The sequence below is a fragment of the Cryptomeria japonica genome, chromosome 2, assembly GCF_030272615.1.
Source record: "Cryptomeria japonica chromosome 2, Sugi_1.0, whole genome shotgun sequence".
NCBI lineage: Eukaryota > Viridiplantae > Streptophyta > Pinopsida > Cupressales > Cupressaceae > Cryptomeria > Cryptomeria japonica.
Window position 1 is genome coordinate 654,339,692 of NC_081406.1, and position 14,396 is coordinate 654,354,087.

Below are 14,396 nucleotides of genomic sequence, written 5' to 3' on the forward strand. Positions count from 1 at the left end.
AAAATAAATGATTAAGCAATTAAATAGTCAATAGCAATTTAATCTAATTTGTGAATAAAAACCTGGTAAGTATTTGTCTTGTTTTTTTAGATTAGAAATTTTATTTTATTTTTTAAGGTATGTTTAAGTTTTTCAAACAATCTACCTTAGAAGACAATAATAAAATGAAATGTTTAATTTTATGATAACAATAAGAAATATGTTATAGTCTTGTCCTAAATGTATTCTCACCTATTAAATTGTGCTCCATAAGTAAGAATATGGAATTTGGAAATAGAAAATTTGAAATGATTACAAATAGATAAAGAAAAACTAGAAAAGGATTTCATAACAATTAATGTAAGATGATAGGGGAAAGAGATTTAGAAAGTTGTCTAGCATGAATGCTAGCACACTTGCATTGTTGTCTTGGTTCTATGTTATTGTCTCAAAATGACATAAAATAAAAGTATCTATGTTGAACTTGTTTTGTCTACATGACAAAAAGCAAAGCCACGAGATAAAAAAAATACTTGTCTAAACTAGTTACTTTAAAGGAAATATTAAAGTAATAAGAAAGGGAAAAAGGGAGATGCAAACCATTGTGCAATCGAAAACTTCTAAATACCTATTTCTAGGATAAAAAGGTCGATGAATTCTTGAGAGATGACCAAGCCCTTAGTTTGATCTTTTAGCCTTCATGAATACTTAATGGAACAAGGAATTCAATTTTTTTGTGTTTTTAAGCTTATGTGTGTCTAGAACTTAAAAACAACAAAATAAGTAATTTATAAGTGTAAAATCTTATACCTATACAAATACTAACACCTTAGCGTACAAGAGGATAGTAGGGAACAAAATCACCAAAGATTTGTCAATAGTAGTAAATCAATAGTAAGATGATGTAGAGAAAGGGCTTGCATAGTCAAGGATTAATGTGTGTGTGTGCGCACGTGCGTGCTATCACCTCAAACAATCAATGATGAAACAAGAAGAAGAGAAGTTGGAAGTATTTTTTAAAGGTAAATAGTGTTAGGGTTTCGAGCAGATCGGAAGCAAATATGAACTAACAATTATATGCAGATTTAAATACAAAAGATAAAGGAATAAAATAGGACACAGATAACACAAAGGTTTAACGTGGTTCGCCCAAAATGGGTTATGTCCTCCATACACAGCCGTCCAATCTTTCTTATTATCTAGCAAAAATAGTTCACCAACGTCACCATGCCTTAAGCATCCCAGCCGCTTATAACATGTGTTTTTAGGGCACCAAACAAAGTCGGCCTTTTTAGGGTTTTATTACAATGTCAGTTTTCATAACAAAAAACATCCAAAAATCAACAATACTTTGTTGATCAGTCGCCACATATCAACAATCTCCCACTTGGAGACTGATCAGGCTCCACACCAAACAAATAGATGGTAAACAAAATGACATAATTTAATAAAAATAATTATAACCACAATTGAATAACATGATCGAGAGTTCACAAAGCTTGAATGTAAAATTCAACAACATTTACTTCTAGAAGAGCTACAACTAAGAAAATAACCAACAAGAAAGTTCTTTGCCAAAAAGAACTTGCATACATAAAATCAATTGGAATTCCAAGAGGTATGAGAAGGAGAGAGGGTCAAATTCACCTATACAAAGGCATTTCTATAGTAGAGAGGTTGGGAAACAATATTTAAACTTTTGAAACTTATAGGATGCTAGTGCACTAACATAAGGATTTGTGAGGCCACAATGTCGTATATGCAACTACATTGTCATCCTAGAGAAAATATCAAAAATAAAGTCAAACATAACATAATGATATAGAATGTGACAGTTTAGTGAACGAAAAAGTCTCGTACTTTATATAGAGATATACTTAATCAAAGGTATCTTTTGTTTCATGACCTCAATAGTAGGAATAACAAGAAGTTGGGAATCTAGATCTCTCTTCTTAGCACTTGAGAAGTAGTTAGATCTCACTGAGTCTAAGTTAATTGAAGAACCTTCATTAATATTACAGATTTTAGATTCCTCTAATTGGGAATTCAAAACTTTCATTATTTGTACAAGAGGCTAATATAGACCATTTGTAGTTGTAGATACTTGTTACTTATACATCATGCAAATTCTAAATTATTTGACAACATTTCATTCCAAGTACCAAAAAATCTAAGCCTCCAACCATATCATTGTGTATTTGCATAGTAAGCACTAGAGCTATGGATGGTTTAAGTGATTGGCAATGACCTTGATATTGTAGTATGCCTTGAATTTTTTTGATAATTTTCATAGTGCTTTGTTGAGTTATAAGGTTGGATGTATATGTGCTTGCTTTCTACCCTTGATTTAAATTATTTATTTAATATTATCTATTATAACATTGGTCCTCTACCTTTTCAAATATATCAATTCATTTTAGAAACTTTGCATCATATTTGTATCTCATCCAAATTGTTATTGGTAGACATTACATGTTGGTAGAAGCCATTTCTTGACTAATAGATAATATCCACTATAGTGGGCAATTTGATGATAAGCTAAACTAGATATTTCTAGGAAAAGAGGCATGGCATGTCTCAAAGCAATCTTGTTACCTTGAATAAGGATGTTTTTGAGCTTCTACAATATGGCTATGATATGAGACTATCCCCATAAAAAAAGCAAAGTTTTTAGTACTAATATAAGAATATCATTTTTAGTAATGAAAATAATATGATTAGTGAAGGTGAAGAGTGGAAGGACCTTATTGAAGAGGCAAAGAATTACCTCTCAATGGTGTGACTGAAATCCTAGCAATAGCTTGGATTATACTCTTCTTAGATTTTGTTGTTCAAATCTAAAGATCGTTCTCTTTTATTATCCTTTAGAATGGACCTTATTGAATTATATCTTATAAGCCATTGATTCTAATTTACCAACAGATTTAAAATATGGAGTCATGTGTTGACTTTATGAATGCATAGCATGTAGATAGATTTATCATATATTGATCTAGAATTCCTGTAAGCGAGGAACCTTTGTAAGTTTTTTTTAAATAATTTATAAAATAGTCACGCCAAACATACCAAAAAACTATCCACAATTTAAGTTTTTTTTATTTGTATTACACCCGTAGCCAAATCATGATGATAGGAAACTCGAATATTTCAATCTTATACCAACTTCCAAATTAAGGCATTCTCTTAATCTCATAATAACCAATAATTGTAGAGGAAGTAAGAAAGAAAATAAAATAATACAAAATCAAAAGGTTGATGCACCAAAATAGTGGATCTTTTTGTAAAACCTTAACAAATAATACAAAACAAATTACTTTTAGACAATCTTTAAACTAGCACAACTTAAAAACATAAAGTTTTAGAATTTAACACTCCTTCACATTGAACATTTAGATATAATATCATACTCACAATTCAAATAAGTCACAAATTAATTCATTAAATACATCAAGACATACATACTTCAACTTCAAAAGTTAAAAAGTTCTATAAAAGAAAATTGCTAAGGGAATTCTCCAAAAGATAGTTAACTACAACACAGGAGGCCATATTTGTAGCATTAAAGTGCAACTAGAACGCTATCATCATGCTGTGTATTATGATATTTCACAGCTTGACAAATGACATTCAAATTTTTGTAGCATTAAAGTGCAACTAGTACGCTATCATCATGCTGTGTATTATGATATTTCATAGCTTCACAAATGACATTCAAATTTCAAAATATTTTTGTGGACTCTAAGCCTTTGATTTCGTCATTATTCTTCTTATAAAAGATCATCTTTATCTTCTTTAAGTTGTATCTATCTAGTGATGATCGAAACTCTAAGAATGCTCAATTACTGACACCTTTTAAAAACTATACTTCTCTGTACCTCATAAAAATTGCCTGTCTTTAGCTTTTAATCAACTATGAGAACATATTCCCAATGTTACAAAAAAATATAAGCCTTCAAATCTTCCACAATCGTGACATGTTGGCAGTTTCAAGCAACCAATGGTAGTCAAACCTTCGGGAAATTAATTGCGTTTCATTCTATTAAAATTCTTTAGATTTGATTCCGTAATAGCAAGCCTTAGAATTCCGTAAGGCATAATTATTACAATAAGAAATTGAAGCATCGCCCAAACTTTAAAATATACCGACTATGGAGAAATTAAGATTCACTTCCCTTGAATAATAATAGGATCTAATAAACCCTTAAATAATAGTAAGATCTAGCAAACCCATTATCTATTCATTGATCAATATGTTCACGGGGTTTCATTGGCTAGGCAATATTATATCACGTGTATTCATATTGGAGGGTTTAATATTCTCAAAATTGATAACAATATATTGTCGTGAAAATAGAGAAATTTTTAATTTGAGCGATAAAAATTTCAATATTTGGTGAAAATAAGGGGATTTTTAATTCAAATTGTGTATTGAAAAGGGATAACAGAAAATGAGTTTAGGGCAATATTGTTTTGCAAATAAGAGGATTCTTTAGTATGTCATGAATGCACATGATATAACCCAAGTTCACTAAGTGAATCCCCCATGAATATACTTTGACATAATTTATTTAATCAATGGAAATGTGAACCACATATCACCGTCTCCTTAACCCCCACCATACATAATAATATTATAAGCCTATGTTCATAACATTTGTTTTTGTGAATGTGGACTATAAACTATTTGATACCTCATACATCATACTCATTCAAAAATATTACAATAGAAATTACACCACAAACAAAAATCAGATCAAAGATAACTTGTATCATCATGACTCAATGTTACTCTTTTATAATGACAAAGAAAATAACTAGGAGAATGAGTGAAGAACCGAACGCGCTATATTAAATCTTTCGAGCTCTCTAACTAGACTAGCATAACAAAATTAGTTCCAACAATCAGCTCATAGTATTATAGTCCTCTCCTTGAGAAGTCCCTAGCTCATAGTCACCGTCTTTTGAATCGTGATTAGCATCTAATGACTTCATAAAGGATGGAAACTCCATCCATAATTAGTATCATAATTTATAGTCCTCTCAGCTCATAGTGACCGTCATTTGAATCATGATTATAGTCTAATGACTTCATAAAGGATGGAAGAATGTTTATTTCCATGCAGCATAGTTGTTTGAAGCATGTGTTACTAAAATTTAAATCACAGCTTATTTACATAATTTGTGTTAGCAGATTTTAATAAATACAATATATTTTTTAACATTCTTCAAAATAGTCTTAATATTTCTCTAAATAATGAGATGAGCATGCATGTTTATTTGATGATAATAAATACAAATCTTCAAAATAGTATTAATATTTCTCTAAATAATGAGATGAGCATGCATGTTTATTTGATGATAATAAATACAAATTGTATAAGCTTTTTCAGTCACCACCGACACAAACCTCAAAAATTGGTTGGAGAACAAAAGCTTACAACAAAGATTTTATATAGAGCCATCTAAGATGGATAGATCGAGTATCATTTATAACTATTCTTTCATTTATTATGAAGGCCAGATGGAGATTCAACAATCTATTATTAATTTCCAGACCTTTAAAACAGAGTTTTGCTTACCCTAAACATTTTCTCGGGTGGCTTCCTAGTTACTTTTTTCACGTCTAAGAGACTCCAAAATGGGACGGACTGTTTATTTTGAGTGAAAGGTTTTTAAAAGATATATTAATAAACATTTTTGTTTAGATGGTGTCGTCTTCCTTCATCATCTTTTTTAGGTATACATAAACAATCGTTCAATATATCACCTCATACCAATCCTGACCCTCGTGCCAATCCTGATCAAATTAGCCTCCACTAAGCATCTGGACTCTAAAAATTAACATTGTGTCGTTTTAATTATGTGGCCCAAAGGATCTAATGGAAAATATTAGTAAAAGTATCATTTTTTGGCTTAGTATCATACCAGTTGAGATTCAACACAGAAATTTAGGATTCTCCAAACTACTTAGCAAACAAAAAATTGTTAATGTTTGTAAGAAGATTTCCCCTTGATAGTAAGGGTTGTCATAGGACGTGAAGTTGTGAACATGAATGACAACTGTTTGCAAAATAGAAAAGTCACTTAATATCTGTCGATAGCTTATGATAGTGCCAAGCATAAAATATTACGATAAAAAATAACATTTCAAAATCTAATATTTGTACCCCTCCAACGGAATTAACTGGAAGGCCCCTGGAGCGAAGTCCCACAGGAAAGGAGAAAATATATTAAATTGGCTCACTTAGAATGCAATATCTATATTGTTTTGTAGTTCACCATAAGAAATTATTGACAAGATATTACTGAGACCAAAACCAATGTCACTCAAGAGAAAATAGATAGATGATGCAGAGAAACCAGCTTTAAAATTTCGAAGTGCATCCTCGAGTATATTTTTTATTCACCTTGCCAAAGAAATATCAGTAAATATAGCACATACATGTCACAGTTACCAAATGAATATACAATAGAACATAGTTCATCCTGTCAACTCTTAAGGAAGAAGAGCTTGCCTGCTGCAGCACGAATTCTAAAAAGACAACCTTGCATCTGGGTAAAATTTAGTGTTGCGTGATTGCATTTGCAGAAGTGTGTGGAGACATGGAATTGTTAAGCCCAATGGTATGCAATGAAATAATCATAGACGAAATTTGCATTTACTTTGATCAACGGATGCTAGCTACACCTGACACATTTAACCAGAAAAAAAGCATGTTTCAAGAATCATATATCCTCACTGAATTATGTACAGACTGTCTGCATACAGGACACTTTGGATCGGAATCACGCTGCACTAGCTGAGCACACCTTGAACAGCAAACAAGATGACCACAAGGAATAAAAGCACATCTCCGCCTTCTCATCAAACAAACAACACATAATTCTCCATCTGGAAGCTCACCGGATTCATCATCGACTCCATTTGAGATATTTGGTTCCACTGTTGGTAGCTGAGCCTGCCTCCGACGTTTCCAGTACTCTATAAATCTGCGCCAATTCCTGCAAAAAGATAGAAGATTCCCCAGTTTAATTCTGTAAGTTCTGAGTTGATCTTAACTATTTTGTCATAAATTATGACAGTAGACCATTCAAGGACACGTGGAATAATAGACCTAAACAGCAATTATGTTTCAGCAGCAAAACTTAAGATCATGCAAACCTCAAAAAAGGGCTCAGAAAATCTCCAGAAATGCTCGTCTAGAAGCTGATGAATACTCATGGTCCATGGATAATGCACAAGGAAATATGCACGCCAAACTTTAGGGAGGAATTCAACCTCACAAAACAGCCAATTGACACCAGAATACCATTGGTTCTTATATCCATCTAGAGCATTGACATGAATTACAGAAGAATGCACTTAAAGCTTGTGGCATTATTGGTCAAATTTCAATAGCAATGATTTAACACTCATGAATGGAATCTGTTTAGAAAGATAGCAGTTCTAATCATTTATTCTTTCTTCTAAGTGCTGTTATGCCCTGTACCCCATGTTTTAACATGAGTAAATGGGGACCCCCTTTCATTTTCTTTGTTTTCTTGTTTATTGTGTATTTTGTAATACCCCCAATTAAGCTGGGCCGACCCAGCCAGTGTTTAGATTTATTTTTAATGGGTGGCCGACTTGGTGGGCGCCAAACTCTTTATGATTTTTGAAATTTGTTTTGTGGCCGACTTTGGGAGGCCTTAGGTTAGTATATAAGGTTGCTAGTGTTTCCTTTTTGGAGGAAAGATATAAAAAGAATAAAAACGTTCTGTCTGGCCTGAGAGCGTAGCTGCTCAGCCTCAGCACTCAGGGTGCGTAGCCTCTCCTGAGCCAAATTCGTAAATTATCTGCAAATTCTCATTCTATATTAATATGCTAATAACTCTGGGTTTTTTTTTACAATGATCCCTGGTTAGTTGTACTGCAAAAATCTCTCTCTTTAATTGCAGCACCAAGGTTGATTGTTACCATTCCTGCCCTAGCACATTTCAGTGGTATCAGAGCGAGGACTCTCCGCCAGCCTGTGGAGATGTTATGCGATTGAGTCAAAGAGATCAGCATGCTCTTGAAAGAGAACAAAAGAAGGCAGCCGCAAATTCGTCAGGGATAGGAGGCAGCGGTAATAAGATGGATAAGGACGAACAACTTTTCAATTTCATAAAACAAATGCAAGACCAAATGACCAGACAGCAGGAGCAGAATAACCAGTTGATGCAAACAGTACTGCAGACTATGAAAGACATTGGTAGCAGATCTGCATCCAACAATGGGACGGAAGGCAATGGTTCCGAGTCACAGAACAAAGGCACACGCCCTACACAGCCTTCATTCATACCCAAACAGGTCCTTAGCAATGGAGGCGAAGAAAAAAAGGCTTGCGGAAGGAGATCTTGACACCAGCATGGAGGCTTATATGAAGATTGATCCAGAAATAAGACAACAACTCCCATTTATCCAGTTTCACAACATAAAGAATGGATCAACGGGGAGTCAAACGAACCATTTTTTCAACAGGGATCTGCAGAATAGGATGTCCAGGTTGACACTGCCAACATTTGATGGTACAGAAAAAGGTTCAGCACAAGCATGGATTCAAAAGTTTGACACCTATTTTTCTCTCAGCCCCATGGCAGAAGATGAGGCTATCAAGTTTGCAATTCTGCACTTGGAAGGTTTAGCTCACGAATGGTGGCATCACGGCTTGGTTACTCAAGGGTTCAGGCAAATAACTACATACGCTGAATTCACCCAGAAATTGACAGAAAGGTTCGATAGGAAAGATCCTGAAAGCTACTTCCAGGAGCTCACTAGGCTCAAGCAGATAGGCACTGTGGAAGACTATGTGGCAGATTTCCAGAGGCTTGCAGTTATGGTGACGGATGTTTCAGAAAAAAGACTCACGTTCTTCTTCATCGAAGGCCTATCAGAATCAACACAAGGCCTAGTAAGGGCTTTTGAGCCAGCCACGTTAGAAGAAGCTATCCGAAGGGCATTAAACTTGGAAGACTCCACCAAGATAGGGAAAATGGGAGTCAAGAACACACCAGCAATACAGCCAACCAAGCCTGTCTTTAAAACCAGCCAGGCCAATCAACCACCCAAAGTTCCTCCTCAAGGGCCTCATGAGATGTCAAGAAATGAACTTCGGAAGAAGGGGCTGTGTTTCTATTGCAAGGATAAGTGGACTAACAATCACAGGTGTCAAGGAAGAAGTCCAGTTTACTACATAGAAATACTCCCTGAGGACGAATCCAAAGAAGATGAATTAACCACCAATGAAGAAGAGCAAGAGGTGGCAGTTGAAGGAGGTAACATAGGAGGTACTTTGGCAACACTGTCAGCAGCTCCTCGATACAAGTCATTCCGAGTTAGAGGAGTACTTCGAGGACAGCAAGTGACAGTTTTGATAGATGGAGGAGCTACTCACAACTTTATTGACACTAAGACAGGGCGCAGAATGCGTTTGGAGACAGAGCAGTTTGAAGGGTTTGATGTTGCTGCCGCTGGAAGCATCCTTACCTGCACCACTCTTGTGAACCAGATGGAGTTAACACTTGGGGGCATCAAAATTCGAGATGACTTCTATGTTGTGGACATAGGCGATATCGAGGTAATCATAGGAGTTCAATGGCTCCAAACATTGGGAGAATATAGAATCAATCACCGTACAATGGAGCTTAAGTTTGAATGGGACGGAAAGGAAGTTGTCCTCAAGGGCCTTTCACAAAATGGGCCTATGATGGTTTCTGTCAAAAGAATGGAGAGATTCTTCCGAAGAGAAGAGTTAGCTTGGGCAGCTGAATGCTTGGTCATGGATCCACGTCCAGCAAAGAAGGAAGAAGCTTTCCCTGCCAACATTCAACAAATTCTGGATAAAAAGAACAAGGTTTTTCAAGAAATTCCAGCAGGGTTGCCACCTGATAGAGGCTTTCAGCATGTGATAGAACTCGAGGAAGGGGCCAAACCAGTTATCACTACCCCATACCGACACCCACGAATGTATAAAGAAGAGATTGAGAAAGCCATCAGGGAGCTGTTGGAAATGAGGCTCATAAGGCCAAGTTCAAGCCCCTTTGCATCATCAGTTGTATTGGTCAAAAAGAAGGATGGGACGTTCCGGATGTGCATTGATTATAGAGCCCTCAACAAAAAGACAATCAAAAACCGTTACCCAATTCCCAGGCTCGATGAGTTGATAGACGAATTGCATGGGGCAGTCTATTTCTCCAAGATTGATCTATGTTCTGGGTATCATCAAATCAGAGTTAGAAATGAAGATGTGCAGAAGACTGCATTTCGATGTCACTATGGGCATTACGAATTCTTAGTAATGCCATTTGGGTTGACCAACGCTCCCGCCACATTTCAGTCTTGCATGAATCAAGTATTCAATCTACAGCTGAGGAAGTTTGTGTTGGTTTTCTTTGATGATATTCTAATCTATAGCAAGACTTGGGAGGAGCATTTGAGACATATAGAAGAAGTATTGGATATTCTCGAGAAGAATTCTTTCTATGCCAAGATGTCAAAATGCGCATTTGGGATGACAGAAATCCTATACTTGGGCCACAAGATTAGCGCACAAGGGGTTAGCGTAGATGAAGAAAAGATCAAAGCAATTCAGGAATGGGCTGCACCCAAAAATCTAACACAGCTGAGAGGATTCGTGGGCCTATGCAGCTACTACAGAAGGTTTGTAAAGGGTTTCTCTCAATTAGCAGCGCCATTAACCCATCTACTGAAGAAAGGAACATTTGCTTGGAGTGACGTGGCTCAACAAGTATTTGACAAACTCAACAAGGTAATGAGTTCATGCCCCATTTTAGCTATTCCAGACTTTACATCTCCTTTCATGTTAGAATGCGATGCTTCAGGGGAGGGCATTGGAGCGGTGTTGATGCAAAATAAGCACCCCATTGCTTATGAAAGTAGGAAGCTCACCAATCCAGAAAGGCCTCTCTCTATTTATGATAAGGAGATGTTGGCTATCATGCACGCCCTTGCGAAGTTCAGACAGTACTTGGTATGTGGGAAATTTGTAGTGAAGACAGATCATAACAGCCTGAAATATTTCCTAAATCAGCGAGATTTGAACGATCAGCAGCAGAAATGGGTGAGCAAACTCCAAGCTTACGATTTCGATATTGAATATGTTAAAGGCAAAAATAATATTGTGGCAGACGCTCTTTCTAGAAAACCTCACCTCTGTGCTATGACTGATATATCTGCTGATTGGAGAGTAGGAATTACAGCTGAATATGCTAAAGATTCATTTGCTAGTGATGTATGGGAAGGTAAGATTGTTGATGACAGATACAAGGTAGTTGGTGAACTCGTCTTCTACAAAGAGCGGATTTACCTGGTACCACAATCCAAATTTAAAAACCGGATAATTAGAGCATGTCATGACACTCCTCTTGCAGGTCATCCCGGATTTTTCAAGACTTACAAGAAGGTGAGAGAGCGTTTTGCATGGAAGGGGCTCAAGAAAGATATTTTGCAGCATGTGAGGGAATGTGCAAATGTCAGCAAAATAAAACTGAGCATGTCTTTCCAGCGGGGTTATTGCAGCCCCTACCCATTCCAAATCAGAAATGGGAAAGTATTTCCATGGACTTCATCACAGGCCTTCCGAAGGTGCAAGGTAAGGACTGCATCTATGTTGTGGTAGATCGACTTACCAAATATGCACATTTTTATGCCATTCCATCAGACTTCAAGGCTCACCAGGTTGCAAACTTATTTATGGGAGGGGTTTTCGTCTTCACGGGCTGCCAAAGAATATTGTGAGTGACAGGGATAGCCGGTTCATCAGCATGTTTTGGCAGGAACTCTTCCGGTTGGCCCACACAGAACTAACTCCTAGCACCAGCTACCACCCCCAAACGGATGGGCAAACAGAGATTGTAAACAAATGGCTTGAGGGATGCTTGAGGAACTACGTGACAGGGCAACAGATGGCTTGGGTTAAATGGTTACACCTAGGGGAATTTTGCTACAACACCACACATCATATGTCAATCGGAATGAGTCCGTTCAAAGCACTCTACGGTTATGAAGCCATCTCCTTCATGAATTTAATTCTTGCCAACAGCCATGTCCCAAGGGCTAAAGATTTGATCCAAGAAAATGTGGATATCATGAACGCCTTGAAAGAGAACTTGCAGCGTGCCCAGAATCAACAAAAACTTTATGCAGATCAGCACAGGACTGAAAGGAGTTTTGAGGTCGATGCTATGGTCTATGTAAGGCTACAACCATACCGTCAGTCATCGCTTAAAGGGAATGGAGCAGAAAAATTAAAGCCTAAATTCTACGGGCCATTCCGAGTCATTGGCAAAATCGGGGAGGTCGCTTATGAGCTCGAGTTACCCCCAGGAAGCAGAATTCATAACATTTTCCATGTGTCATGCCTAAAAAAAGCGATTGGACAGCAGATTATTCCATCCAAGGAGCTGCCGCCACTTTACGATGAAGGGAAACTCATCCTTGAACCTGAGACGGTGCTTGATGTAAGAGAGAAGCGGCTGAGGAACAAGATCATTCCAGAGTACTTGGTGAAATGGAAGAACCTTCCGATTGAAGACGCTACCTGGGAAGGGGTTGAAATTTTCGAACATCCGAGTATAAGGTTGCTTGAGGACAAGCAACCATCTGAGGGAGGGGACTGTAATATCCCCAATTAAGCTGGGCCGACCCAGCCAGTGTTTAGATTTATTTTTAATGGGTGGCCGACTTGGTGGGCGCCAAACTCTTTATGATTTTTGAAATTTGTTTTGTGGCCGACTTTGGGAGGCCTTAGGTTAGTATTTAAGGTTGCTAGTGTTTCCTTTTTGGAGGAAAGATATAAAAAGAATAAAAACGTTCTGTCTGGCCTAAGAGCGTAGCTGCTCAGCCTCAGCACTCAGGGTGCGTAGCCTCTCCTGAGCCAAATTCGTAAATTATCTGCAAATTCTCATTCTATATTAATATGCTAATAACTCTGGGTTTTTTTTTACAATGATCCCTGGTTAGTTGTACTGCAAAAATCTCTCTCTTTAATTGCAACACCAAGGTTCTTTTTTTAAAATTTCTTTTCTTCTCCTTCCTTCTTTCCTTTTGTATTATGTTTTGTTTCTAGGGTTTTCTTTTTCCCCAGGATCCCAAGTTTGTCAGATTTCCCAGCCACTTTTGGATTGTTTGTTTGTTTTTGCCTTTGGGGAGAGTTTCAGGTCCTGGAGGGATTGATGGATAAAGTCCGTATCCTAGGACTTCAGAACTCCAGGTGGCTTCAAGTCCAAGGAACTAGAATCCAAAGTATGGTTTCTCCCTAAACTTTCACTCCCTATCTACTGCATTTATGACAGTACTTTTGCATTTAATGGTGGAGATATATAATTAGTTTTAGCTCAAATCTTGTCATTATTGCACCCCAAAATTGGAATTTCCAGTTTGTATTAGGTACCCTAATCATCTAAATCCAGTTAATTTAAGAAGGGTTTCTAGAAGTCCGAATTCAGGAGAGTTATATTGCAGCTCAGGAGTTTGGATTTGGTGTTCATCCTGCTTTCTTCTTAGCCTGTTTGTGTTTTGCAGGTCGGTTCTCGTTCTTTTTTGTTTGGTTTTGTATTCATGTTTTTTCCTTTTGTGTTATTGTCTTGCTTCCTTCTTTCTTCAAGTTTATAATCTGATTAGGTTTACATTAGGTTTAGGGTTTAGGTGAATAAATTGGATCAACACCTAATTCTTTAAAATCAAGTCGGCCCTAAAATTGTCAAAAATGACCTAAGTATTTTGAAATTCTTAATAGTTTGAATCTATCAAAATCTCAAGTCCTGCACAGACCTTGTAATCAAATGACCAAATTCAAAATCTATTTTGTTCCCTGAGTTTAAAAAGTTGACAGAATAAGCCAAGTTAAAGCTTTTGGGTTAACGTTAAAACCAGTTCCTCTCGAGATCTTGTGCCCTGGAGGGACTTTTGGATGAAGTCCTCTTCACCAAAATCATTTATGAAGTTTTACTCCCCGTCCAAACTCTTGTTCTCATAGTCAATGGAATTTCAGGTCTCGTTGGGATTTTAGAATAATCTCCCAACATCCTTATTCTTCCAAAACTCCCAATACCCATTTTCCATCATTAAAATGCTTGCCCAAGGATTTCCTTTCAGGACTTCAGATCTCCATTGAACCCCTATTATATATTTGGATGCCCTTAATCCTCCAGAGGTCTCGATTATTGCCACTCATTAAGTCATATCCTTTCAAGTTTTCACGTCCTGATAGAATGTTTGCCTCGAGTCCCAAAATCCTTGGTCCCCCTGCATTTCCAAGCAGTGATCCCCGCATCCTCTCATGACTTGAAGTCTTGCTTATGATCAAAATGCTTAGAATTTGACAAAGCAAGGAAATTTTATCGCTTAAAAAGGATTTCTAAAGATTATTCTTTAT

At 36.7% G+C, this 14,396-nt stretch overlaps 1 protein-coding gene across 1 annotated transcript in view; it reads right to left on the minus strand.

The window, feature by feature from the left end:
* Positions 1 to 6,343: 6,343 nt before the first annotated feature.
* The window catches only part of LOC131067700 (E3 ubiquitin-protein ligase SPL2), a 51,753-nt gene continuing 43,700 nt past the window's right edge, over positions 6,344 to 14,396 (minus strand). Inside the window, exon 6 of the mRNA XM_058002813.2 lies at positions 6,344 to 6,981. Within this exon, the coding sequence (XP_057858796.1) occupies positions 6,699 to 6,981 (283 nt within the window). The 3' untranslated portion in view covers positions 6,344 to 6,698. The remainder of the gene's footprint in view (positions 6,982 to 14,396) is intronic.